This window comes from Stomoxys calcitrans, chromosome 2 (assembly GCF_963082655.1).
Source record: "Stomoxys calcitrans chromosome 2, idStoCalc2.1, whole genome shotgun sequence".
Taxonomy (NCBI): domain Eukaryota; kingdom Metazoa; phylum Arthropoda; class Insecta; order Diptera; family Muscidae; genus Stomoxys; species Stomoxys calcitrans.
This window is the reverse complement of record NC_081553.1, coordinates 236,651,105-236,679,078: the sequence shown is the minus strand read 5'-3', so window position 1 is coordinate 236,679,078 and position 27,974 is coordinate 236,651,105. Positions and strand designations below refer to the sequence as shown.

Sequence of the window (27,974 nt, the reverse complement as noted above, 5' to 3'; positions counted from 1 at the left end):
TTTGTTCGCTGCTTTCCTCCCTCGCTGACTTTGGGCAATCGCAATCGCGAGTCGCTAACGCTGCTTTTTACAGTGGGCAAACAGCTCTCTCGCTGCTGCTGTCTTTGGGTTAATTGTGACACTATTATTATGTGGAACAAAGATTTATAAAAATATACAACAACGTATTTTGCCCAGTATTTACACAGAAAAAAAAAACTAAAAACAAGGCGATCAACCAATCAACCAAAAACTGATCTCAATCTATCGAATAACGTTCAATGGAATCGCCGAGTGTTTGCTGGAGAGAATTCGACCAAGTTTCTCCTCCAGTGTTTTGCTCAACTCATGCCAAGTGCATTTGCCAATGAGGGCGACTTCTTCCAATGGTGGGCGGAAGACCACAAGCACATTCAAACAGATTCCGTCGGTTGTGTGCGGTGGCGCCGAAGGACAGTGTTCTACACTTAGAATGCCATGGGGACGATGTTGTGGTAGCTCGGCACCGAAAAGTTCTACCATAAATTTTCGCAATGTGGAATGTAAGCTGCGCTGCGGATGAACCTCCACTGTGGGGAAATGATGTACGTTTTTCTCGCTTACAAGCACGTTCAAGGCATTGGTGGCTCGTTTTCGAATGACAGCTACCACTCTTAAATAGTTTTTGTGGTGTGAGTACTTCGTGGGCAGTATCTCGTTGTGCCACAACGCTGGAGAATGGTCTCGATTTGTGTAGGATTTTCCGATTTCCACAATATTGAGTATGTCATTAGCCCTTAGAGGCAGCTCTTGTATATTTTTCACCCATTTCGCCTGCAGAGATTCGCTATCAGCTTGGGCTGGTGTTTTAAGAACTCCTCCTGTAATTGTTCCCGTTAAAACAAAGCGAAACCAGGAACCTCCTGCCGCCTCAATGGCCAAGAGGGTGGTTATTTTGCAGTTTAGACCTGTTTCCTCAAACACCTCTCTAATGGCGGCCTCGCATATCGATTCGTTCTTTTCCATACGCCCTGCTGGTAAGTACCATTTACCTAAAGAAAGCCATTTTGTGTGGAACATAGTGATGAAGAGAACTCATTCATTAATGGCAAATAAACACAAGCATACCTGCACATGATTGTTTTGCTTCTTGCATGGCCAGAACCTCGTTATTTTCATTGAACAAAACGCATGCCACAATATAGGTTACTGTCTTGCCCAGAACGGGAATGAAATCGGATGCAGCTGTTGGCTGGATGCCCTGAGCTTCGGCGGTTGCATTCTGTTCCTCCAAAGAGAAGTCACACAATTCCTGTGTAATATCACCCAAGTCTTGTCCCGCCAATACACTCAGTAGCTTTTGTTCAATCGATGGCAAACTATTTGTCAGAGGCATCTTTATTCGCTTCTTCTAAGCACCTTTTGTTTAGTCTGAGGGCAGAAAAAAAATCCCACTTTATACGACCAACTTTGAAAGAAACAAAAAAAAAACACAATAACACAAAACCAGCCTCGAATTCCAGACAAAACAAGTCATCTTGAATAATAAACCTCAAGTTGCTACTCCGCATCGAAACGGATGTGTGAAGGTGTGGGAAACACACGTAGATGAGTTTTGTATGCGTAACGTGCTCAATCTGTTGTTTCCCCCAAGATCAATGAATGTCGCCAGACTCACCGCCAAACATTGATTTGTATTTCCTCAGGGGTCCACCTTGGCCAACCTTGACCACATCCAGAATTTAAACTTAAAAGTTTCTAAGCAATTGCCTAAACTTTTCTAATTCACAACAAATATGTCTTCAATCTACCTTTCTTTCTTGCCTGTACGACGGAGATAATGGCCAACACCACTCTGGTCGTCGTTGCTTTGGAATGTGGTTTGGCCAATCGCTTTTTTTGTTTTGTATTCAATACATACTCTTTTTACTATTTAGCGATTCTTTGATTGTGTATTCTCATTTATTCCCAACAATGTCTCTGTCTGCGCTTGCTCTGCCTTCTTAGTTGGTAAGAATGAATGAAGTTATTCGCCAGCAGCTTGCGACGAACGGAAAAGAAGGAAATGCCTGCAAACGCTGTGTCAAGCCCAGTTGTTTTGAGAGAGTTTCGCGTGACACGGTTGAATGTTGGAATAAAACTGTTTCTTATTGAGCTGTCTTTTCAACTTTGGAGTCTCACAGCTGTATGGGAATGGCGATCACCTATGCGGTGTAGTGGGGTTGCTTGCATTCATCGACAGAGTATAATAATAAAATACTAGTAATAGTAACATCTGTAGAAGACTCCGCAACTGGATATGTGATATACATACATGCATACATAAACAAGCGACTAGGCACAGTTACAGGTACATCAGCACTGGTTTGACTTGTTTTCTTTGGCGGTCATGCTCAATAGACATAGGCTCCAAACGTACATGTTTACAAATACTGTACATATGTATGTGCGCATGTGCGAACGCGTTGATTATTGTTTACCTCTCTAGATCTAGATCGATATTAGAAAGTAAAACAACAACTAACTGGGCGACACTCTCGTGTTGTTGGACAAACGGATTGCAAACTCCTTTCAGTTTTTGGTGAAAACTAAAGTGTCCATCCTCCAAGCGTAGTTTTCAGTTGAAAGCAAACAAAGCACAAAAAACATAGCTGAACCGATAACAATAATTTGGTCTTGATTAGCACGCCACTCATCTTTTTCATATGCTGGACTTCATTATGGGAAGTTTATAATCGAACAAAAAACTATTGTTTACTTTGTCCAACAAGGTTACATGGAGGGTTCCTTTGATATTCATAGCATTTGTAATTGGTTAAGAAAATTAAGGCATATTTTCGTATCTCTTCCTAATATTTCTCCCCACAATAAACTACGAAATCAAAAATATCCCAAAGGCGAAGAAAGCCCAAATCAAGTGCTTTGGCACTTGTTTCTTTGCTACTACTTGTAAAGAATTAAATAAAATAGCTTACCTTACCTCTTAAAATAAAAAAAAAAAACTTATGGATATTCTTCAAACTTTGCAAGTGTTGAAGCTAATTAAAGTATGTGTACGACATAATTATGGTTTCTCATAGCTATTTTCACAGAACTTTTGCGAGTTCCAGTAAGATTTGATTCAATAATTATGCAGTTTCCCTATTTGAATCGATTTGTTTCCCTTGTTTCAACTTTTGTTATTCCCACCATTTTCGTCATATTTTTTAAAGATTCTCTTTGCACATTTCCCCGCAAGAGTTGCCAGATGATTAGCATGCATCTATTTACACGTCGCACAGTCGCGCCACAATATAAAATGTGGTTGAAAAGGCTTTAAGCTTGCAACAAAAAATAGTAAAAGAACTAGCGCTACAAGTGTATGCCGAAATATAAACTAATGAAAGTTTCGCAATAACAAAAATTCCGCGGCAGTCTAAATTATACAAATTTTGGTACATTGTGAAACCAACCAACACTTACTGGTCATCCATAGCGAAACAATTGAAGGTGGTCTCATTTGTACAACAACCACAAATGGAGAAATTCGCCATCTTGTCATCAAGCTGATCGACGTTTTGCCAATACACACAAAGAAATTTGTGGGCGTGTGTGTAAACGTATGCGTACATGAGCAGATAATATGGGAGAAAAAAGATAACAACAAAGAGAATGCAAACAAAAATCTGACATCTAAATACCGTCAAACCCGGCCGACTGTTAACAGCTGTTCGCGTGAGACCACCTTTTCAAATCTGCCTTGGCTCAGCTACGGGGCGCTTGGTAAAGGGTTGACATGCTATAAGCAGCGTTGGCGTTTTGGGCTTTTCTACCAAATTTGGTAGTATTTACTTTCAATTTCAAGGGTTTGGACGGATGGACAGCCCATTTCGATTATGGTAGATTTTTATTGAAATTGTATATTTGTATGACCCAATACCATACGATAAGAGGAATATTCTTTTAGTGATTCTGTTTGCTACACAATTTTCTAACCTACAAAATATATATATATATGGACGGATGGATGTATCAGTCCATCCGTCCAGAACGAGACCTCTTTTGGGAGAAGTTTATACATGGGATAATGTTTAAAAAATGTCGCTAGCATTAGGAGGGCATAACCACCGCATAATAGTGGTCGGGAAACATTCTCGATATGACCAATCCTAGTTTTTTAGAGTACACCCCAAAGCCCAAGCAGTGGTCGCTACAATTTATCTAGAATTAAATTAAATTTATTGCATCAGATGATGTCATACTCAGTGCGGCTGTGATGCTGATGTAAAGATGGCTCCGGTTGAGTATTGAACAGTAGATGGAATTTTGAAGCGCCGTCCACCAGACTCCAACACCACATAGTATTATAGGTCTGACAACTCCAGTATGTACCCAGTGCTTAACACGCGATTTTAGACCCCAACTTTTCCCAATGGCTTCCTTGCAGGTGTAAGGTAAGAGTTGCCTTTCTTGCCGTTTCTAATATGTTTTTCAATTTCCTTTTCAGCAAAATGCCAGATATTTTGCGTTTTAAGCAAATGAAACATTCACTCCTCCCAAGGAGACAAGTGCCATTCTGGGTAACTTGTATATCCTGCTGAAAAGAAAAACTTCCTTGTTAGACGGATTTTACGCCTAGACCACTTTCTGCAACCACTTCGCTGTCGTACGAAGAGGTTACTGAAGTTTATCTCAAAGAGTTCTGGAAAAGTTTGTCCTAACCGCAATTGCTTTTTTCTTCCAGAGACAATAATATATTGTTAATGGTTATATACCAAAGTAGTGAAGACAGTACAGCTCCCTGAGGTGTCTCTCTGATAACGCATCTTTTCAGATCTACAGATCCCAAGCCTGCCGTAATGCATCATTTAGTAGGTATGTATTTAATAAATTTTCTTACGGTAGTATTGATTTGTTTGATGAAATCCATCCCTCATGATTGGCGTTGGTTTTGCATTATTGAAAACACTCTCAATGCCAAGAAATGCTACCATGCAACGGTTACTCTACGATAAATCGTACAACAAATCGTATTGTACAGCTCCCTATGCACCCAATAACAACGGCTACTCACTTACAGAAGACGTCGAATTTTGAACCCATCTGCGGCTAGGACACAATCATGCTTTCCGCCGGCTAGGCCGTCGCCGACAACCCTATGGCCAGCTGACGCCCCCAACTAAAAACACTCGGCGCAGTGCTCTGACCAATTCTTTACTTGTAGTGCTAAAAAAAAAAAATAATTTGGTGGAATTTAATTAAAAGCACAGCGATAAGATCTATTTGTAGTTGTTTTTCTACTACGCGCACAAGAGGGGAATTTGGGATTTGCTGCTGTGTTTTTGTTCAGCGATAACCTGGCCGTGATAAGTGTGAGAAAATAACCTAAGGAGCTACTTTTCTTGCCTAACGTTAGGCCTACACCCCCTCCCTCCACACATACTAGTGCGTAGTAAGTTAAGGTATACCAAAAAGTAAAAAATAATAAGAATCCGAAATCGAAAACAAAACTCAAAATACAATTGAAAGAGGCAAACAAACGAATTTCTAAAACCTCCAATTGCCAGTTCATTATATTTGGTTACACACTTGTACATCTGCGGCAACGCCACCACCATCAGTGGGGTCACACAGGAACGGAGCACACACTATAGGCTAAAGCACAGCAAGAAATGTCAGATATGAACATTGACAGCATAATTTCAAGACTTTTGGAGGGTAAGTATCCCGAAGAGGCTGATTGAGAATATCCTAATGATATCCACTGTGTCTGTGTAATCTTCGAGCAGTACGTGGTGCAAGACCTGGCAAAAATGTCCAGCTGTCCGAAAGCGAGATACGGGGCTTATGCTTAAAATCCAGAGAGATATTTTTATCGCAGCCAATACTGTTGGAGCTGGAGGCACCTCTTAAAATTTGCGGTAAGTGTAAGCGGCAATAATGTCCGAATGGTAGTTTATATTGGGTAACAAATAATATCTCTATTGAAATCTTTTGAGACAATGAAGAACGTTCTTAGGCACACAGATAAGAGTTTTTGGCACTAAAGTTCATCTTGGACTACATACATATGTACATGTATATAGTACTCTACTTTGTAGGTTTATTAATTCGCGATTTGAAAAAAACAAACCTGCGAATTCCGTGACTATTAGAAATTTTGCTCTGGTGATTAATGTGCACGACAGACACACAACCGCTACATGCATAATTAAGTAAGATTTGTTTACGTTCGATTTGTACAAAGTCCGTTTAGCATTGCAATTCATCCCTGTTTCCATAGCCCGTGTATCCAATGTTACATTTTATATAGAGTGTATGTGTGACATATGTATAGTACATCTCAACTAGATTCTTTCCTTGCTAATGGCACATTTTCTATCTGCTGCAGGTGACATCCATGGACAATACTATGATTTGTTGCGACTTTTCGAGTATGGTGGCTTTCCTCCAGAGTCGAACTACCTTTTTCTGGGCGACTACGTTGATCGCGGCAAACAATCGTTGGAAACGATATGCTTGCTACTAGCCTACAAAATCAAATATTCAGAGAATTTCTTTTTACTGCGTGGAAATCACGAATGTGCGAGTATTAATAGAATTTATGGGTGAGTTTCTCGCATGCCTAGGAGTAAAACTGAATAGTTATCAACCAATAACAATAATCAATTTGCAACATTCTAGTTTTTATGATGAATGCAAAAGGCGTTACACAATCAAGTTGTGGAAAACATTTACAGATTGTTTTAACTGCTTGCCGGTGGCAGCTATAGGTAATGTAAACAATGGAATCAAACAGGAAACTGTAATCAATTAACTATCGCTTTGCTCGCAGTTGATGAAAAAATTTTCTGCTGTCATGGTGGCCTCAGTCCCGACCTTACAACAATGGAACAAATAAGGCGTATAATGCGGCCGACAGATGTTCCCGATCAGGGTCTGCTATGTGATTTACTATGGTCCGATCCAGACAAGGACACAATGGGTTGGGGTGAAAACGATCGAGGAGTTAGCTTTACATTTGGTGCTGAGGTGAGTAGAGAAATCGATAACCATGTGACGATATGCTTAATCATTATTTTTTTCCATTGATCCTCATATAGATTGTGGGTAAATTTCTTCAAAAGCATGATTTTGATTTGATTTGTCGTGCTCATCAGGTTGTCGAAGATGGCTATGAGTTTTTCGCTAAACGACAACTGGTCACCCTCTTTTCTGCACCAAATTACTGTGGTGAATTTGACAATGCAGGTAAAACGCTGTACTTCAGTTATCATGTATCTCAACAGCAGTTAATACGTTTTTTTTTCTATCACATCTCGCTTGCAGGTGCTATGATGTCAGTGGATGACACTTTAATGTGTTCGTTCCAAATTTTGAAACCAGCTGACAAACGTCGATTTGTCTATCCCAATTTCGGCAGTTCGGGGCGACCTCTAACACCTCCTCGAGGTGCCAATAATAAAAACAAAAAGAAATAAGTGCAAAGTTCAAATTTCAAATGTCATGTTCAAAACTTACTACGTACCCTGTGTGGTTAATTAATTAAAGCAAAATATACACAACACAAATAATAGAAGAAAACACACACAACACACACACACACAAGATCACACACATACATTCATTACAACAACAAAAAATCCTTCGAAAACCTTCGTTTGTCGTACAAAGCCAGAAGGATTGTAGTTTTATCTGCAAATGTTTATATTTATAGTTTTGTTTAACAAACTAAATTATTGTATGTCCTTATTAAAAAAAGCTCATTTTCTTAAAAATTTGCTTCTACTTTTAAATACACCTACACCTACATATACATATACATATATATATACACACATATATTGATGATTGTACAACTTTAATTTTTAGGATAATTTATTGTTTGTTCTTTTTTCTATGATTTCAAATCTTCTCCCTGCCTATTGTGATTTACTTAATTGATACTTTCCGCTTTCAAATCAACCTCTTAGGTATCGAGACACGGCGCAATTATTTTTTACAATTTAATTTAATCACTTACACCAAATACAAGTATAAAGAAACAAACTGAAAGTAAGCAAAAACAACAAATAAAAAGAAGATAAACGAATCTTTATAATTTAAGAAAAGAAAACGAAAATAAATTCAACCGAATGCTACAATATTATATTTGAAAAAAAAAAATGTATATATATTTGGGTATTCCTTTTGGGTGGTCGTCCAATGTCATCGTCCTGTTATCATAAATTATACACTTCCCTACTGCATGAGAAAACAAAGAATCTGTCGGAGAATTTTTTTTACTATGTTCTCAGATCGACCGAACACTGAAGGTGAGTGAGGTGAGAGGAACTTAGTTATAAGTGGTTCGTAAATAAATGCATAATTATTCTTTTTCTAATTTATCACTAGATTTTCTAATTCATCACTAGACAGCGGATATATTGGGTTGCCCAAAAAGTAATTGCGGATTTTTCATATAGTAGGCGTTGATAAATTTTTTCACAGCTTGTGACTCTGTAATTACATTCTTTCGTCTGTCAGTTATCAGCTGTTACTTTGAGCTTGCTTTAGAAAAAAAGTGTAAAAAAAGTATATTTGATTAAAGTTCATTCTAAGTTTTATTAAAAATGCATTTACTTTCTTTTAAAAAATCCGAAATTACTTTTTGGGCAACCCAATATATGCACTTTATTTTAATGAGATTTTGAACACATTTTGTATTTAGGCATAATTTGGTGTGATTGCATATCTCAAATATGCATTTTTTATGCAAAATTTACGAGCCAAAATAGATACGTTTAGAATCTTAAATAAGTTAACGTTTAGGTTTTTAAGTGCGTCTGAATGTAAATATGCTCTTTAAACCAATTTTCCTCTAATTGTACCCTGAGGACCTACAAGGTCACAATTTGTAACGATCTTCCAAATAAGGTTATATGCGGCATATAAAAGCCGCATTTATTACCCGATTTCGCTGAAATTGGCGCAACGAGATGTGTTAAGATCCCGGATATCTATGCCGAAAATGGTTTAGATCGGTCTATATCTTAATAGAGCTCTCATTTAGACCGATCTGCCGATTTAAGGTATAAAGCCAATAAAAGCCGCATTTATTATTTGGCACTACGAGTTTTGTTAGTATTCTTGACATCTGTGCCGAATATCGTTCAGATCGGCCTGTATCTTAAAATAGCTCCCATATAGACCGATCTCCCGATTTAAGGTATAATCCCAATAAAAACCGCAATAATTGCCCGATTTTGCTGCAATGAGTTCCATTAGACCTCTCTACCTATATACTTAGTATGGTAAAGATCGGTCGATGTCCTCCTAATATGACCCCCATATAGAACGGTCCTACGATTTAAGATGATCCGATTCTTAAATTTCGCATTTTCATAGATCAGGTTTTTCCGCTGCTCTAAAAAACACATGCATTTGCATATGTATCCGCTCTCTATTTATCACACATGCTGCCATAATAAATTTAAACATTTGTGGTTAATGAAAAGGTTGTGCTTAGTTTGTTTGTATGTTGCCGACTGAACAGATTTTCATTAAATTTTCACAGATGGTAGAGTTTGGCCCCCCGATGGATATCGCAACTTTTTGTTAGTAATTTTATTTGTTCCATATAGTCTCAAAAATGGCCGAACCGATATGGTTGAAATTTTCACGTCTTGTAAAGGTTGGTCTGGAAGAAGCAATAGGTTATAAAAAAAGCCGGGCCCTCATCTCAACAGCAGCGCGCAAAATCAAAAGTGCCCGATCGGGAAAATATGACACTAAAATGAAAGGTATTCGGAAGTAAAGTACGAATGCGACATTAGAAATTGGATTCAAGTACATAGGTGCCCGCCACGAACACAAAAGTGAACCAATCGGTACAATATGGGATTCACATAAAAGATATTTGGGAGTAAAATACGAATATGATTTCAAAATTGGGGCCGCCCCAAGCTCAAAACCAACCAAATAGGCATACTAGACGATTATATTAATATGGGATATGAAAACTATTCGGGAGTTGATTACGAGTATGACATAAACAATGAGATCTAAAGGCTCTATTGCACGGCATGTATTTGTCTTATGACATGTCAAATTAAGCACATGTAGCGTTGTACATGTCGTGTGATACAAACGAAACTAACATATAAAATCACTTTTCAAAATAGCACATGTATTTTTTTTCGATTAGAGCGTGCTCTATTCCTTCTGACAAAAACATACAGAAATCAACTGTTTTTGTTGTAAGTCAAATGACAGCAACCCCAAATTAAGCTGTTTTCACAAACTTATGATGTAACCAAGGCAGATTTACTAAGGTGGTCTCACGCAAACAGCCGTTAACAGCCGGCCAAGTTTGACGGTATTAAGATGTTAGATTTTTTTTGCATTCTCTTTGTTGTTACCTTCTTTCTTGCATATTCTCTGCTTATTTACGCACACTTATACCCACACGCACACAAATTTCTTTGTGTGTGTTGGCAAAACGTCGATCAGCTTGATGACAAGATGGCGTTGTTGTACAAATGAGACCACCTTTCTCACAACTTTAACAATTATTACTCATAAAAAAATCAGCGTTTGCTATCAGGTGTGATAGCAAAAATGATGAATCTTATTTAAATTTAAAATTGTGACGAATATTTTCAATTACATGTGATTACAAAAAGTGGCATGTCATAAGACATCTACAAGCCGTGTAATAGCGCCTTAAGTAATCAGAGTCCGCGCCACCCCCTAAACCCCTTCCAAAATGAGAATATAAGCCGTTCATGGCTTAACGGTTTAGCTAGTCTCATATATAAAAACCAAATTGTGTTTGTACCGTATAGAGGCAAAAATGGCTAAGCCAATTTCCTTGAAATTTTCACAGATTGAGCAGGTTGGTCTGAAAGGAAGGGGACGTAACCTGCCCCTTACCTTAAAATACCATCCAAAATAAAAAAGGGACTAATCGGTACAATATGGGTATGCAATGAAAAGTATTGGAGAGTAGAGTACGAATATAGTAACCAGAGGGCCGGCCAAACTCCAAAAACATATATCAGACATTCCTATCAATAGATGGTAATCGTGGCGAGACCGTTAGAAAAAAATTTCAGCAGTGGTTTTCCCCCTCCTAATGCTGGCAACATTTTTGAGGTACTATGCCATGTAAAAACTTCTCTTCAAGGAGGTCTCCCCGTTTGGACTCGGCTTTAAAAAAGAGGTCCCTTATCATTGAGCTTAAGCTTAGATCGGACTGCTCTCATTTATATATAGTGGAATGTTCATAGGCAAAATTTGCAATTTGCATTCGTAGGTAATGTCATCCTCAAAACCCACAAATCGAATATATTTACCGACCATGGTAAAATAGGACTTTGAAGAACGGTATTTAGGAGTAGAGCACGAATTCGATATTCGCATTTGGGGCGTAATGTCCCTACCCCAAAACAGTTACCGACGATGGCAATATAGAGCTCTAAAAAAGGCATAGGAAGGCGAATAGTAGCGACAGACCACTCTACGTGATAGTCCGGAATTGCCTTAGAATATGGCAGCGAAAAAATGTCAAAAAATGAAGAGGAAATGAAAAGCAAATTAAAACATTTTGGCGATCTCAAATAAAACGAATTAACGATTTTATCACTTCCATTCTACATTATCAGATATTAAAATGGTTCTTTTCTGTTCAACTAATCTTTTGCCCTACAGAAAGAAGCGAAAATAAAAATCGTCAAGTATAAAAATTTTAGATCTATTTGTCGCCTCCTCACATGACACATACAAAGTACCTGTTAGAACTATGCTCACACCTATGTACATACATACGTATATATGCGTATCAATGACCACATTACATTATGTCTAATAAACGCATGTCACAGACCTTGGCCTCATTTGATAACGACCATACAAATTTTGTGTGTTCACACTGAACAGTTTACTATTGGTTATATTTTATTGTTATATTGTATATTTAATATACTCTAATTGTAAATAAAGGACGTATATATACAATTTTCAATTTAAAGGACCAAAAAAAGTATTTGAATGAAAAGGGCTGTCGCCACGGTGTACAACACAATATTGCTACAACAACAAGTACATTGGATATGCAGGCTAAGTCGCCACAGTTAAAATTTTCTTAGATTTTAAATAAAGAATTTCGACCCAAATCCGTCATAACTCAGTTAAGGCCCTTAAGCAAAAACAAAAGCAACAACCACAGCAACTTCTACATGTAAAAAGGCATTAAGTTTGGCCGTTTCGAACTTTGGATACACGCAACCTCGGGTATATATATGAACCTCCTTTCGCCCTAATCCGGTGAAAATTGGATAACTTATGCACCCAAATTCGGCACGGACAATGAGTGGTCTAATAAATATAAGTCACTGTTGAATTTTATATTTCAAATTTCAACAAAATCGGGAAATAAATAAAGCTTTAATGAGCTTCAGAACCTTAACCCGCATATCGGTCTATATGACAGCTATATCTAAACCCACCGATCTTTACCATATTTGGGTCGGGTGGGCTAAAACTACTCACTGTTTCAAATTTCAGCGAAATCGGATAAAAAATAAAGCTTTTATGGGCTTCAGACCCTCAGAAGATCGGTCTGTATGGCAGCTATATCTAGATATAGTCAGATCCGAACCATATTCATTATTTCAAATTTCAGCGTAATCGGGTAATAAATAGGGCTTTAATGGGTTTCAGACCCTTTATCGGCAGATCGGTCTATAAGGCAGCTATATCTAAATATATATACTCCGATCTGAACCATATTCGGGTGCTTTGCTAGGAGGCGCAAAACTACCCACTGTTTTAAATTTCAGCGAAATCGGTTTAAAAATAAAGCTGTTATGGGCTTCAGACCTATTATCTGGAGATTGGTCTATCCAAACCATGTTTAGGTCAGGTGTCGGGAAGCCTTAAACTACCCACTGTTTCAAATTTCAGCGAAATCGGATAAAAAATAAAAAATTCATGGGCATTGGACCCTTTATCGGCAGACCGGTCTATATAGCAGCTATATCCAAATATGGTCCGATTTTGTCCGTTCAAGAATTTAACCAGCGTGCACCAAAAAGACCTATCTGTGCTAAATTTCAGCTCAATATCTCAATTTTTGAATGCTGTAGAGTGATAACAACAGACGGACAGACATACGGACATCGTTAAATCGTCTTAGAATTTTACGACGATCCCAAATATATATACTTTGTAGGGTCGGAAATTGATATTTCGATGTGTTGCAAAGGGAATGACTAAATGAATATACCCCCTATCCCACGGTGGTGGGTATAAAAACGTAAAAAATTATAAGGAATGGTGATATGCATACATTAATTTTTGTACAACGCAAAAACGAACTTTGCAAAGCTTAAAAAATTATTGCGATTTCTCTTTTTTTAATTTTTTAACTAGTCAAAAATTCAATTGGCCTTAACATTGGCAACTAGAACAACTTCCTCAATACCAATTGACCCTGCAAAATTTTATTCGGCATGTAAAAGTCACATTTGTGGTGCGATTTTTAAATTTGGTTAAATGTTTGATATTGCTTGCAACATCCTTCAAAATAACGCCTCATGTATAGGTATATCTCGTGTAGTGTGCAAGAAACAGGAATGTTGAATATACTGGTCGTAGAAATAAAGACATTTGTCCCGTAGCAATTAGTTGCACTTGAACAATTTTCGATATAAGAAAAATGTCCCTCGCTTCCTGTGAGGAATTCTATGGAAATGAGAATATAGCCTACTAATTAGGAAGCTGAATTTTGATCTGGTTGTCCTCATTTTGTTTTTTCTTTGATTGTTGTGAGGAAACCATGCATCTATATGTACACCATGTATTCTTTTAATTAGGCCAATCAGTTTAACTTCATTTGACTAGTGATGTGTTCACAGAACATAACTCTTCTGCTCTTTTTATGTCACGCAAAAGGAATTATTTACTCACGTTGCCGGTGACCTTTATTTTTGTTTTAATGTTCTGTTGTTTGTATTGCGGTTTACTTTTTGTAATTGACATCCTCAATTGGATTGCGCTAATGTTTTGTATGTTACATACATATGGAGAGTACATACACGCGTAAAAAATCAACACAAACATGGTGATAAATGTCCATTCTACTTCCATTGTTAATACCACAGCCACTACATGCTGTGTTATTTTAACGGCGATGTGAGTGTTGACAGGCCAACGGAATAACTTCAGACCACAAGTGATCGCAAACGCAGACAAAGAATTCAGTCTTACAGGTTTAATATCCAATTACAGTACTGCTGATTACTTCCGCTTCCCAAGACGGCATAAGGCATGCACGCACGCGCGTAACTGCCTTAGGCCGGTTCGATTGTGATGCAAGAAAAAAAAGTAATAATAATAATGGCACTTGAAAAATACGGCATAATGGTAAAATAAGCAAATTCAAATTCTTAAGCACGTGTACATTGCAAATTAAATCAACTCCATTTAACTAAATCCAAGAACAAAACCAAGCTGTTTACACTGGATATATAGGGCTTTGAAATTTGGCACACAATCTCGCAAAGCTCTAACCATTTCACATGTCTCTACCCGTTCTCACAGGGTATATTTTTTAAAAAGTTTTTTTTTTTCGATTTTCTCCCACTGTGCACAGTTGCATTTTTTGGTGCTTTATTGATTATTCAGCCAAGAAATCGGATTTATTTGGAATTTAGTATAAATCTAGAATTGGATTTATTTTTGTATGCTAAAACATGTTAAAACACACACGATTTAGCACGAAAGTGACGAAAGAGCCATAAACAAATTTTTGCCATCTTGGGAACTTCGTTGTCGCATGTATACTTTTCTATTTACAGGCTTAAAAGGTAAATAATGGTTATTGTATTATAATATTTTGCAAAAAAACCCGGACTCTATTATATTCCTCAGCCTACATCAAAGTAACAAAAAATAATATTTCTCGACCTGACCTAATGTACTACTCGCATCTGTAATGCTCAAAATCGAACCCTATGCCATCCGACTTGCTTACTTTACTTGTAACTGTGTAAAGCCAACCAACAAGTATGTTGGACCGATTGACGATTGTCTACTGTCATGTTGGTAAACAGAACTTGGCGGCTTCCAAGTTCAATAAACTCAAAAGGAAGGGCATTCAGAGCAAAGAGCATCCAGAAGACATGATTAATGCGTTTGTGTTTATCTATGCATACATGCATGTGTATAGGTGTGTGTGTGTGTGTGTATGAATGGTGGACAACATTTAACAACAACAACATCCATCACCCTCTTACGTGTTTAAGATGGTTCATTAGATATTGTTAGCATGCATGAAATTGGCTTTTGTGGGCTCAGCTCAAACAAAAACAAGCTTTTGAATTAGCCAGCTTTTTTGCGGAACATCATACAGACACTAAGAAACCAGTCAAAATATGGGCCAAAGCTTTACAAATCTGAATGAATGCATTTGCCGCATATACACCGAAAAAAATAAACTGCTTTCAAGTAATAAAATCAAAGAATATAACAATGAAATGATTTAAATGTGAAATTAGATTACATTTGATTGAAAATATTTTCTTGGAAATGTCGTATATTGATGTGACCCATGTTGCCAATAGGTCCGTTCGCGTAATTTTCCAGTAAAAATTTGCAGGAAAGAAGGAACAGCATTTAATCCCTTTTATTCATTCATTTTTATTTCATTTCTTATGTTACATAAAAGCCAACAAGGCCTAATTGCAAGATCTCAATTACCAAACTCAAAATTTTGCTCACTCTCTTCTCCTGGTAAACGAAGTACGCGAATGACTTCCAGTAAGAAATTGTGCAAATTTTGTGTTCTATATTATACCAATTAGGATTCATGTTTGGGGGTTGGGAAGTATAAAAATTGCAGAGACCCATAGGTCTTTCCGTTTCTATATTCAGATATATTGTAATTGTAAACTAATGTTAAATACCTTTCTTTTAGATACCACATTGCATAAATGTGAAGCTGCAGCATTTTATAAGTCCCACATGACATTTTAAAAAGCCTCTACAGCCAAGTACATTTAATTTGATTTAATTTACTGTTTTAATCGGCCTATGTGTGCACTCCGCGGTTTTGGTTATTTGATTCGTTGTTCACACTTAAAATTCTAGCAAGCTTGGATTAGTTGCTGTGATTTATTTTAGTACTATGCAAATTACGATTAATCATTTCTTATTATCTGTTATCGCATGACATCGATAATTAACCAGTGCAACTTTGCACTGATATTCCATCCAGAACATCTGACTTGCACTGAATAGTTCTAAAATAAAATAAAGTACGTGTGGGGAAGATAGATTTCGCACTATTACTAACCTAACTTCAACTTTCATAGAAAATTTCGAAATTTTGTTTTTATTAAAATTAAATTTTTTTCGAAATAATTTTTTTTAGAAAATATTTTGTCAAATTTATACTTTTTATAGAAAGTTTAAAATAATATATTTTTTCCAGAATTTGGTTTTTATAGATTTTGTAAAATTTAATTTTTATAGAAAACTAGCTAAACCGGGCCCACTCCGCTGCGCCTTCTTTTACTTTATATGGAACAAAATTATCCTTAAAATATTTATTTTCGACAATTAAGGAGCTCTTACTGAAATACCATGCAATGAAAATAATATATGTATATCGCAAAAGCATAAACATGGTCCCACATTTCATTCATTCATGCATTTTTATTAATCAAACATCGCCCACCCGGGCGAATCTGAATATCAGATTCGTATTCTACTCGCAAATACCCTTCATATAAATCCCATATTGCCATGGTCGGTAAGGTAAACATGTCCGTTTTAGAGGTGTTTTCGGGGTTGGGGTGTTCCTCCTAACACTTGATCCGATAATTGGATATCGGATACGTTTTCTTATCCTAAATACTTTTTATTTGAGTTCCATATTGTCCTAATTGGTCTAAATATATATTTGGTAGGTCTTGGGGGTGGGGCGGCCCCCCTAGGTACCCTATCCGAAATTTCAATACCAAATTTTTATTTTTAGGTTACAATAAGAGAGTACAGAAATTTTTGCACAACAAATCACCGAGATCTGGCGTTTCTAAAAATTAGGTTAATAATAGGGAAATCATTGTACAAAATGTTTGCCTAATCGGATGAAAATTGCACCCTCTATAGATCCAATGTATCTTTAAGGATACATTCAGTGTCGGATGGCTTATTTTTGTTAAGTGTTGCAAAAAATTTAACTTTTATGATAGTGTCCATCGGAAAAATATCAATCGATATTCAGTCAAAATATTAAATATCGATAGTGCCATCGATATTTTGCCATATACATCCAAATGTTGTGCCATCTAGAGCATATTCGGCTCGGATGTCGACGGACCTAATAACATTCACTCATCCAAATGTCAGCGAAATAGGGTAATAAATGCGGGTTTTATGGACTTAATACCCAAAACCGGCAGATAGATTTATATGACAGCTATATGAAATATAGCCCGATATGAACAACATTCGGTTCGGATATCGACTAACTTAATAAATCTCCCTATTCCAAATGTTAGTGAAATCGGATAATAAATGCGCCTGATATGGGCTTAAGACCCTAAATAGACAGTTCGGTCTATATGGCAACTATATCTAAATATGATACGATTACATTGCATTATGAAATTATAGCCCAAAGTAAAATGAAAGTGTGCCCCAATATTATTTATCACAAATTTAATTGGAAAAATTCAAATTTACTTGACGAAACCCCACATTGGCCCAATAGCTGGATGAAAAAAGGTCCCAAAAAGAAGAAAATGGGCCCAAAAGTTTTGTTGATGTTCTTCATATACCTTTTTGGAGAATATATTTATTTTGGATTTGGTGTTTTATTTCCTGGGATCAAACTTTATACCGCCGCTTAAAACACTAAGCTTGGCATACCCACTTTTTTGTAACAGTGTATATCATAGTTGAGTGGAAACGCACACACTGGCCTAAAACAAAACAAAACCACCAGTGACAGCGAGTAGAAGAAACCTGCAAAACTGCGCTCTATCCACGATTAAATGCATTCGATCCGTTAAGATAATAAACATCTCCCAAGTTCTACGAGTGCGCTCCATCCACAATAAAAATGTGAGCGACAGACTATCTTAAAAAACCATCCTACCCTGCTGGTGTATAACGCCTCACATACACATGCGCCTACCGCAGTCCGCAGTCTTAGTTTGTTGATGGTATAAAAGCTCCCGGCCGGAGAGCATCCCCACATTATATAGGTAACGTCAAGAGTGATATTTGCTTCAGAAATCAAACGTTTTCCACAACAGCAGCAGCTCTTAAATAAAACAAAAATTCAGTATTACCCGTAATTTGCACAACAACAAAAACCCAAAAGCAAAATATGGAGCTGCGATTGCGTTACAGGCTATTTTCTCAGCCAACGGCCGTTTTCGTGGTGGCTTGCCTGCTGTGTTGTGCTGCAAGAGATTTGCGTAAGTTTTCCATAATTATGCGTACTAGTGGTGCATGTGATAAAAAAAAAATCTGGTGTTTCGCAACTGAATCGAGAAAATCAAATTCCTCAAAACACGATGAAGAAAGAAACAGACGTATCCACCAGACCAAAATGAAAGTAAAAAATATTGGAAAATAATAAAAAAAAAATATATATATATTTGTACTCAGGTCCAGTGTTAGTAGTCCAAAACGAGATCTTGATTTGAAATCGACAACGTCTTAAGTGTAACCGAGCCAACCAAAACGATCTGAGTGCGAATATAGGATGCATACGTACAAGAATAGTGCTGTTCTGGATTTGTTGTTCACAATTGAAATTTATTCGAGATTGAAATTTATTTTCAAAACATTTGCAAAAAAAAACGAAAAAAAAAATTTCGTGATTTGAAATCCCTATTTTGAAAAATTATTTTTTTTTTTTTTAAGAATATTTTTTTTCGAGATATTGTTTTAAGCGTATTTGGATGGGAGAGGAGGAGAGCCCATATATATTTTAAAATACCACCAAGATAATGGTAATGGGATTTAGAAAAGAGATTTCAAAAAGTAACGGCCCATTGGAGGCCACCGTAGCGCAGAGGTTAGAATGTTTGCCAATGACGCTGAACGCCTGGGTTCGAATCCTGGCGAGACCATCAGAAAAAATTTTCAACGTTGGTTTTCCTCTCCTAATGCTGGCAACATTTGTGAAGTAATATGCCATGTAAAACTTCTCTCCAAAGACTCGGCTATAAAAAGGAAGCTCCTTATCATTGAGCTTAAACATGAATCGGACAGCACTCATTGATATGTGAGAAGTTTGCCCCTGTTCCTTAGTGGAATATTTATGGGCAAAATTTGCATTTGCAACGGCCCATTCTAACTTTAAATCTGCGCCCAAGGCTACATTGGATTATTAATATGTGTTTTGTTGCTATTTTGGTAACCAACCGAATTGTTTTAGAATTCTGCTCGGAGGCCACCGTAGCGCAGAGGTTAGCATGTCCACCTATGACGCTAACCGCCTGGTTTCGAATACCATTAGAAACAAATTTCAGCAGTGGTTTTCGCCTCCCTATACTGGCAACATTTGTGAGGTACTATGCCATGTAAAAACTTCTCTTCAAAGAGGTGTCGCACTGCGTCACGCCGTTCGGACTCGGCTATAAAAAGGAGGACCCTTAGCATTGAGCTTAAAATTTTAATCGGACTGCACTCATTGATGTGTGAGAAGTTTGCCCCAGTTCCTTAGTGGAATGCTCATGGCAAAATTTGGATTTGCTCAATAGCTTGCAAACTATTCTCCTCTGGTATAAGAGCTTGAATTGAAAATGCCTTCAATGTGAAGATTCAGCAAAGCGATAACACTGGAAATTTAAAGGCCAGGGATATTTCCCTCAAAAAGAGAATAGATTACATTTCTTCTGGGTCGGAAACCAGAACAAGATTATTTACAACAGTACATCAAATTCGTTAATTGATGTCAGTGATTGGTACTCAGAGCGATTCTGGAGCCTGGTTTTTGACCTATTATATGGGAATATAATGTTATGGCTAATCTACCTGTCATCGCTCTAAATCAGTTGTGGAAAAATACAAGCACACACACACTTGCACACTTTTATGTGTGGAAATAGTGTAAACATGTCAGTGTGCCCACCATTGCTCTAAATAAGTATACGATGACTTGATACACCTTACAATGTGCAGGCAAATATAGTTACATTCCTTTCAAGTTCTTTAGAGGCTACATCACAGTCTTACATTAATGTGTAGTGCCATTGTAATTTTATAAATTTTAGATTACGAAATTATGCAAATAGATAAAATATTAACCAACTAGGCGGCTACTTACAGATACCTTCTACTACATACATATTTTACCATGAACATTCCATTAAGGAACATGGGATAATTCTCTCATATCAAAGAGTGCAGTACTGTTTAAGGTTTAGCCCAATGATATGGGCCTCCTCTCAATGCCGAGTCAGAACGGCGTTCGGGCTAGCGATACCACTTGTTAGAGAAGTTTTAATATTCTGATGTTCACGGCGGGATTTGAACCCTGCGGACGTGCAAACCTCTGCGTCACGGTGGCCTGTGATAGCTTCTATTACCAAGGGCTTATTATTGCTTTCGATTTTCTCAAAATTCAGTGATGCGGTACTTCTTATCGACATTTGCTTGTCTTGGTCATGACAACCCTATCGAGGTCTATCGACAACCTAGCCATTTGAACTACCCACAATATTTTCAACTAATCCGTAATCAGTGAAAGCGATAAGTCGATCCATATCAATTAGAATGCAATTTATAATCTCCCTCTGAAACAAAGGAATCCCTTGTTTAGACATAAGAGTTCCTTCCTACAGCGGCCGGTGCCAAGCGCCACCAAGAATTAAATTGATGAAATATAAAACAAAAATGTTTTCTTATCAATAGGTTGAAATGAAACAAATGGACAAATTGAAGAAACTTGTTTAATCAAGTCAAAGACGAGCCGATTTCATCTCGTCGTCGTTCAATGTCAAGTTGTACCTACTGCTACCTACCGACTAAAAAGATTAGGCGATTAGCCAAAACAACTTAACAACAAACATCACAATTTGCCATGTGTGTTAGTTGGCCGTACGTAGTACATTCCATACATACAGAGCCAATAATTTATAATTTAAATGACAACAATCGCACGAACCAGCGAGCCCACACGCACACACATCTCAACTTTCAGTTGTTATTTATTAATAAAAAAAAAAACAAATGAACGAAAAATACTGACCTATGTTAACAATGGCTATAGAGTAGTAGTACAATAAATTCATCAGCAATGATGTATGAATACGCTCCTAAAATAGCCAACTTAAAGCAAACAAATAAAAACATTATTCGTTGCGCTGCGGAGCAAATGTTGTCTGGGGAGATCAATTTGCAAAATCTAAACAGAATTTTAGGCAAACATAGACAGACATGAAGTTTAGAGCATAAATAAACAACAACAACACAGCTCCCCAGAGATATTCTACGCTTATGTGTGTGCCCCATTTCGTCTTGAAGTTCTGAGTTGATCTTGGTTGGCTTGCGACTCTCTCGCATGTTCATCTGACTTTCGCATAAAGTTATATGGAATTGCAAATGAGCTTTATAGTTTATTTCAAAATGATGCATGATTTTAATTCCTAGAGCCCCTCGAAGGTTACATTTACATATATTGTATATTGATGGCATGAAATGTGGTGTGAAGTACACTTAAGACTTAAGAAGACATTAAGACTAAAGACACAAAAAAAGGCAATTGTTTGCAAACACAAACTATAAACAACTACACAAGCAGGTCGAACTGAATTTCGTCTAAATCCGATGAAAAATGCTACATTTATGAAACCGAATTTCGGAGGATAGGTCTACAGGTCTACAAATATTATGGGCCGCTATAGATCATGTTCGGCATAGGTTTTAAGGGGTCCCATACAGTGGTCTCGCTTGTGTGGGAAGGTGCTACAAAAATATTTCTAATAAAGATACCGAAAGTGGGTAAGCATCATGAACATTAGTCCATGTTTAGGTATAGTCCCCACATAGCGGTACCGCCTGAGTTCACCTATTGTGAAGGGTTTGACGGTAATTTTCAACCACTTTTGCGGTAATTTGGCATTTCGGCTTCGCAGAGAGCAAAAAATGTGCAAAATTATTAAGACAGGTTAATTTTTTGGCACAGCCCCCATTTACGATACCGCCCGATTTCACTTATTTTTAAGGGTTTGGCTGTTTTTTGCAACAAATGTCGATGTAACTTGCCATTTTGTCTTCTTAGAGATAAAAAATATGCGAATCCGAAATTATCAAGATAGGTCCATGTTTTGACATAGCCCCCATATAGCGGTACCGCCTGATTACACCTTTTTCGAAACGTTTGAAGGTATTTTTCACAAATTATGCTGTAATTTGGCATCTCAGAGGGCAATAAATATGCAAACCAAAATGGTATGAAGGTAGGCCTATGTTTTGACATAGCCCCCATATTGCAATACCGACCGATTTCAACTGCTTTTAAAGTTTTTACCGTAGCATGGGGGTATATTTATTTTGTCATTCCGTTTGCAACACACCGAAATATCCATTTTCGATCCTATAAAGTATATATATTATTGATCGTGGTAAAAATCTAAGACGATTTAGCCATGTCCATCCGTCTATCAGTTGAAATCACGATACAGCCTTTAAAAATGGAGATATTGAGCTGAAATTTTGCACATACTCTTTTTTGTCCATAAGCAGATTACGTCCGGAGATGGGCTATATCGGACCATATCTTGATATAGCCCTCATATAGACCGACCCGCCGATTTAGGGTCATAAAAGCCACATTTATTATGCGATTTTGCTGCATTTTTGGGACAGTAAGTTGTTAGACCAGTCGACATCCTTCTTCAATTTGACACATATCAGTCCAGATTTGGATCAAACTAACGATCTCTCGATTCAAGGTCTTGTACCCATCAAAAACGCATTTATTGTCTGATTTTGCCAAAATTTCAGACAATGAGTTTTGTTAGGCCCTTCGACATCCTTTCTTAATTTGGCCCCAATCGGTTCAAATTTGGATAAAGCTGCCACATAGACCGATCTCTCGATTTTGCTAAACCGCTCGCCATCCTTTTGCAATTTGGCCTAGATCGGTTCAGATTTGTATATAGCTGCCATATAGACCGATCTTTCGGCTTAAGCTCTTGGACCCATAAGAGGCGCATTTGTTGTCCGAGTTCGCCAAAATTTGGGACAGTGAGTTGTGTTAGGGCTTTCGATATACTTCTTCCTCTTGGTCCAGATCGGTCCAGATTTGGATATAGCTGCCATATAGTCCGATCTCTCGATGCAAGGTTTTGGGCCCAAAGAGTGTAAAAAAAAATGTGCAAAGTAAAAATTATCAAGGTTTTAAATAGCCCTCACATTGCGGTGCCACCAAAATACCAGTTCCAAGAGTTTTCACATAAAAAAAATTCATTTAGGAAAAATTTCATTTATCTGCCTATGGACAAAACAAAGTTTCAGCTCAATATCTTTATTAACCCTATCCTTCGCTTTTTTCTCACTTCCATGCAACATGCAATGAAATAGCTCATGACAACCATTCACGCTTGATGGCATGCTGTTTTGTTTTTTAGATACCTGTGATGATCGTGACCTACCTGTCGCTGTTATTGCATGCCATGTCGCTCTAGGGCTTGGCTGCATATATTGGGTTGCCCAAAAGAAAGAAAGTAAATGCATTTTTAATAAAACTTAAAATAAACTTTAATCAAATATACTTTTTTTACACTTTTTTTCTAAAGCAAGCTAAAAGTAACAGCTAATAACTGACAGAAGAAAGAATGCAATTACAGAGTCATAAGCTGTGAAAAAATTTGTCAACGCCGACTATATGAAAAATCCGCAATTACTTTTTGGGCAACCCAATATTTATGAGTGTAGTATTCAGTTGTGATGGCCTGTTGTTTTTTTAATTTATATGTACGGCATAGTCTAACAGGACAAGGCATGCTGCCAAAACTGTCAATGGTTTATGTAATTCGGCTTATGCAGCCCTTTAATAGGTACCCCAGCGCATAATCATTCGTTGCTGTCTCGACAACGACTGAAACAAAGAGGATAAGAATATGTGTGGCTTGCCATCAACGCTACCGTAAAGGGCTGGGCATCGCTGCTCTAGATCAAGCGTGTCTGGGCAACACTTATGCATTGAAAGCTACTGGGTGGATGTTGTCCTCGCAGAACGACAGCCTTCCATTGCACCTGAAAAAATTTACATCCCTCGGCAAATCAGAGTAGTGTAGGGATCAATTACGAACCGGCAGATGCAGCCTGCGAACTTGACCTGCATATGTTAAAAGAAGTAAAACCGTGCTAAATTCGGCTGGGCCGAATCTTAGGAACCCAACACCATGGGTTCAGCTAAAATATGGGAGTTATATATAGTAATAGACCGAATTGAACCGTACTTGGCGCAGTTGTTGAGAGTCATAACAGAACACTATATGCAAAATATCAGTCAAATCGAATAAAAATCACGGGTGGTAAAGACTCAAGAAGTCAAATTGGGAGATGGGTTTATGTGGAGATATATCATGTTCTTGACCGATTTAGACCGTACTTGGCCCAGTTGTTGGAAGTCACAACAGAACATTATGTTCAAAATTTTTGCCAAATCGGACGAAAATTGGGGCTTCCAAGGGCTTAAGAAGTCAAATCGGGAGATCGGTTTATATGGACTGTACTTAGCACAGTTGTTGTAAGTCACAAATTTCAGTCAAATCGGACAAAAATTGTGGCTTCCATGGGCTCAAGAAGTCAAATCGGGAGATCGGTTTATATGGGAGCTAAATCCAAACCGGAACCGATTTTGCCCATTTGCAATCCCCAACGACCTACACCGATATGAAGTATCTGTGCAAAATTTCAAGCGGCTAGCTTTACGCGTTCGACCTCTATTGTGATTTCGATAGACGGGCGGACATGGCTAGTTCGAATCAGAATGTTGAGGCGATCAGGAATATATATACTTTATGGGGTCCTAGATCAATATTTCGAGGTGATACAAACGGAATGACTAGATTAGTATACCCCTATCCTATGGCAGTGGGTATAAAAATTATCTGTGCAAGGTTCAAATCAAAATCTTTATTTTTATAGGCTGTAGCGTGATTTCAACAGACGGGCAGACAGGCATAGGGACGGACGGGGATCGCAAGAATTTAGAATTTACGAGGACCAAGAATACATATAAATACTTTATGAGGTTGGGAATTGATATTTCCATGTGTTGCAAACGGAATAGCAAAATGGACATACCCCCATCTAATGGTTGTGCGAGATATGAACGAAATCACTAATTGTGTCGCGCAGAGGTTTGCATGTCCGCCTATGAGGCCAAAGGCCTATGTTCAAATCCCGGCGTGAACATCAACAAAATTTTCAGCGGCGGTTATCCCCTTACTAATGCTGGCCACATTTGTAAGGTATCCTGCCATGTTAAAAGTTTTCGACCAAGTGGTTTCGCTATGCCGCACGCCGTTCGGACTCGGCATAACAAGGATGCCCCTTATCATTGAGCTTGAACTTTAATCGGACTTCACTCATTGATATGAGAAAAGTATCCCCTGTTCCTTAATGGAATGTTCATGGGAAATTTAGTAGTACTCGCAGTAGTATTAAACATTGAGTACAGCTCGTGTTCTTATCTATGCACAAAATAATGTGCAATAATGTATGTGTGTTTGACCATCGTTTCGATACTAACAACATTTTAAAAATTCATTATAATTTGACATAACAAATTTGCGTTTTGTTTTAAATATATTACAGCGGAATCTTTTGACAAATGCAAAAGGGATGCGAATTTTGACAAATGCCTGGTGGATGCAGTAAATAAAGCGATACAAATATTAAAGACGGGTAAAGTATAAAACTATTGGAAATATTTTATCGTAAAATTAGACAAAAGTCAACACAACTACTGCAATTATGAAGTAGTTGTCCAAGAAATATCACCACTCATATTCTTTACTTCATTGCAGGTAATAAGGAATTTGAGATACCCCCTCTTGAGCCGTTACAAGTGAAATCGCTGGTTATAGATGCCGGTACAGCTCCAATTAATATGAGGCAAACCTTTAAGAATGTGGTGGTAACGGATATGATTTCAACCAGTATAATTAAAAGATATAGGTACGTCACTTTGCTTATAATAGACGCGAGTGTCATTTAATTATTAAATTTTCTTTTTCGGATAGGACTGATTTAGATAAGTATCTGATTATATGCGACAGTGTTACGGATCGCATACAAATGGTTGGCGACTATGAAATGTCGGGACGCATTCTTTTACTACCTATTACGGGCAGCGGGCGTGGCAATGTGACACTAGTCAATACCAAAATTGAGCATCGTTTGATTGGAGAACCGTTCGAAAAGGACGGTATTCCATACATGCGCCTTAAGGAATATCGAGTTAACTTTGAACCAAAACGTGTCTACATGCAATTTGAAAACCTCTTCAACGATCCCCTGCTGTCACAAACAATGAATCGTTTTATGAATGAGAATTGGGAAGCAGTCTTCAACGAACTGAAAGTCGGCTATGCGAAAAGCTTTGGCAAGATTTTTAAGGAGCTTTCTAACCGAATATTCGAAAAAATTCCCATGGATACAATATTTTTGAGATAATTTTGTCCCATTCATTGTTGTTGTTAAAATTTAAGTATTATTTTCTGTATGAATATATAAAAGTTCAAAATGAAGTCAAATGTTTTAATGTCTGAGAAATGTTCCAATTCTATGAATTCAGGGTTTACTAATGAACCCTGTATGAATTAAATATTTTTGCCAAGCATGTTATATAAGCAACATCCTCTGTGAAAGGATATTCACCCATCGTTGAAAGACTTCAAAACACTTCCTCTGTATGGACTTGTTGGCTGTTTTTGATTTAGCCTCTCACTTTGATTTTGCTTTAATTGTAGCTTTGGCATCTTGTACTAACTTTCCTCTCGCGCGGAAACCAACTTTAAATTATAAAGCGAATAAAGTGCCAAAGTTTCACAATACAAGTTAGGGGAAATGGAAACATTTCCACAACATACCAGATCAAATGTTGGTGTCAATCCAAAAGATAATAGGGAATTGTGTTTTCGTTTATCATACGCAATTTCATCCAACTCAATTTAAAAATAAACCATGATCCATTTGGCAAATTCTGCTTAAGATTCTTGTCGTATCATAAATCGCGATATAGATTGCCGGTCAAATGCTTTTATGAAACATCAAACATTTTGCAATACTTTTGAAAGTTCCTTGCTGTGCTATTCGTTGAATAGAAAGCATTCAACGAAATGGTCTATAGCCGGACAATATCCTGCAATGGAATCTAAACGAATTTAAAACTGTTGACTTACCTTCTCTTCTGCTATTATATTTTTTATTTTTGTTGAGGAAAAACTCACTACTTCGTGCATTAAAATACGCGCTATTAATCATGAAAAGGAAATTGTGCCGTTATATGGGCGTCGTCGATTGGACGCAAATTCTTCAACACAATCAGAGAGTCTAACTTCGAACGCCATCAATTACGCTTGTTTTAGTCCAGTTAGATTGAGTATTCTGTTCAGCTTTTCAGGCGGAATGTTGTTAAACTCCATATAAAAAAACGTCAGCGAAACGGTGGAGGAAAATAGGCGAAAAAGTCAAAAAGAAATTTAGTGGCAATATTGTCGGCATCATTTTTGTTTTATTGTTTTCAATAGTTCGTTGTTGTTGTAGCAGTGTGTTGTACACTGAGGCGGCAGCCCTTGCTAATGAAGGACTTCATCGGGTCAATCCGGTACGTACAACCGGCTGCCATGGGATTGATTCAACTAACTAGGATATCTGGCTTTCAATAGTTCGTTTTTTTCATTTTGTTGTTTGATTTATTTGCGAAAAAAATAAAACCATAAGTGCAAATAAAAAACGTCTTTTGGTATGAAAATAATAACAAAATTTATCAGTCAAATTCAGCTAGCGGACTATTC

General features: G+C 37.4%; 3 protein-coding genes across 10 annotated transcripts; 2 read left to right on the top strand and 1 right to left on the bottom strand.

The window, feature by feature from the left end:
• Positions 1-8: 8 nt before the first annotated feature.
• LOC106081600 (8-oxo-dGDP phosphatase NUDT18) lies at positions 9-27,449 on the bottom strand. Of its 7 annotated transcripts, none has more exons than XM_013243677.2 (3): positions 27,360-27,449; positions 1,087-1,389; positions 9-1,010 (listed from the first exon to the last, which is right to left on the bottom strand). In XM_013243677.2, the coding sequence occupies exons 2-3, from the start codon at positions 1,352-1,354 to the stop codon at positions 244-246; spliced, it is 1,035 nt and encodes a 344-aa protein (XP_013099131.2). In that variant the 5' UTR covers positions 1,355-1,389; positions 27,360-27,449; the 3' UTR covers positions 9-243. The 7 variants fall into 7 exon arrangements, with proteins under 7 accessions (XP_013099131.2, XP_013099129.2, XP_013099126.2 ...); XM_013243675.2 differs by lacking the exon at positions 27,360-27,449 and adding an exon at positions 2,934-3,146; XM_013243672.2 differs by lacking the exon at positions 27,360-27,449 and adding an exon at positions 2,939-3,146.
• LOC106081602 (serine/threonine-protein phosphatase alpha-1 isoform) lies at positions 5,113-8,107 on the top strand. Of its 2 annotated transcripts, XM_013243681.2 has the most exons (8): positions 5,113-5,399; positions 5,505-5,655; positions 5,727-5,858; positions 6,329-6,545; positions 6,622-6,710; positions 6,773-6,969; positions 7,041-7,188; positions 7,267-8,107. In XM_013243681.2, the coding sequence occupies exons 2-8, from the start codon at positions 5,610-5,612 to the stop codon at positions 7,416-7,418; spliced, it is 981 nt and encodes a 326-aa protein (XP_013099135.1). In that variant the 5' UTR covers positions 5,113-5,399; positions 5,505-5,609; the 3' UTR covers positions 7,419-8,107. The 2 variants fall into 2 exon arrangements, with proteins under 2 accessions (XP_013099135.1, XP_013099134.1); XM_013243680.2 differs by having other exon boundaries at positions 5,113-5,655.
• On the top strand, positions 18,203-26,705 carry LOC106081604 (protein takeout). Its single transcript, XM_013243684.2, has 4 exons — positions 18,203-18,407; positions 25,771-25,860; positions 25,983-26,133; positions 26,199-26,705. Exons 1-4 carry the CDS (start codon positions 18,317-18,319, stop codon positions 26,629-26,631), a joined length of 765 nt encoding a protein of 254 aa, XP_013099138.1. The 5' UTR covers positions 18,203-18,316; the 3' UTR covers positions 26,632-26,705.
• Positions 27,450-27,974: the final 525 nt, after the last annotated feature.

Coding starts and splice junctions, on each gene's coding strand:
- LOC106081600 (XM_013243677.2), bottom strand. CDS start 1,354: ATGCCTCTGACAAATAGTTTGCCATCGATTGAACAAAAGCTACTGAGT. Junction 1,011..1,086: donor AGCAAAACAATCATGTGCAG/GTATGCTTGTGT, acceptor GGCTTTCTTTAG/GTAAATGGTACTTACCAGCA.
- LOC106081602 (XM_013243681.2), top strand. CDS start 5,610: ATGTCAGATATGAACATTGACAGCATAATTTCAAGACTTTTGGAGG. Junction 5,656..5,726: donor AATTTCAAGACTTTTGGAGG/GTAAGTATCCCG, acceptor ATCTTCGAGCAG/TACGTGGTGCAAGACCTGGC. Junction 6,711..6,772: donor CTTGCCGGTGGCAGCTATAG/GTAATGTAAACA, acceptor CTTTGCTCGCAG/TTGATGAAAAAATTTTCTGC.
- LOC106081604 (XM_013243684.2), top strand. CDS start 18,317: ATGGAGCTGCGATTGCGTTACAGGCTATTTTCTCAGCCAACGGCCGTT. Junction 25,861..25,982: donor GATACAAATATTAAAGACGG/GTAAAGTATAAA, acceptor ACTTCATTGCAG/GTAATAAGGAATTTGAGATA. Junction 26,134..26,198: donor AGTATAATTAAAAGATATAG/GTACGTCACTTT, acceptor TTTTTCGGATAG/GACTGATTTAGATAAGTATC.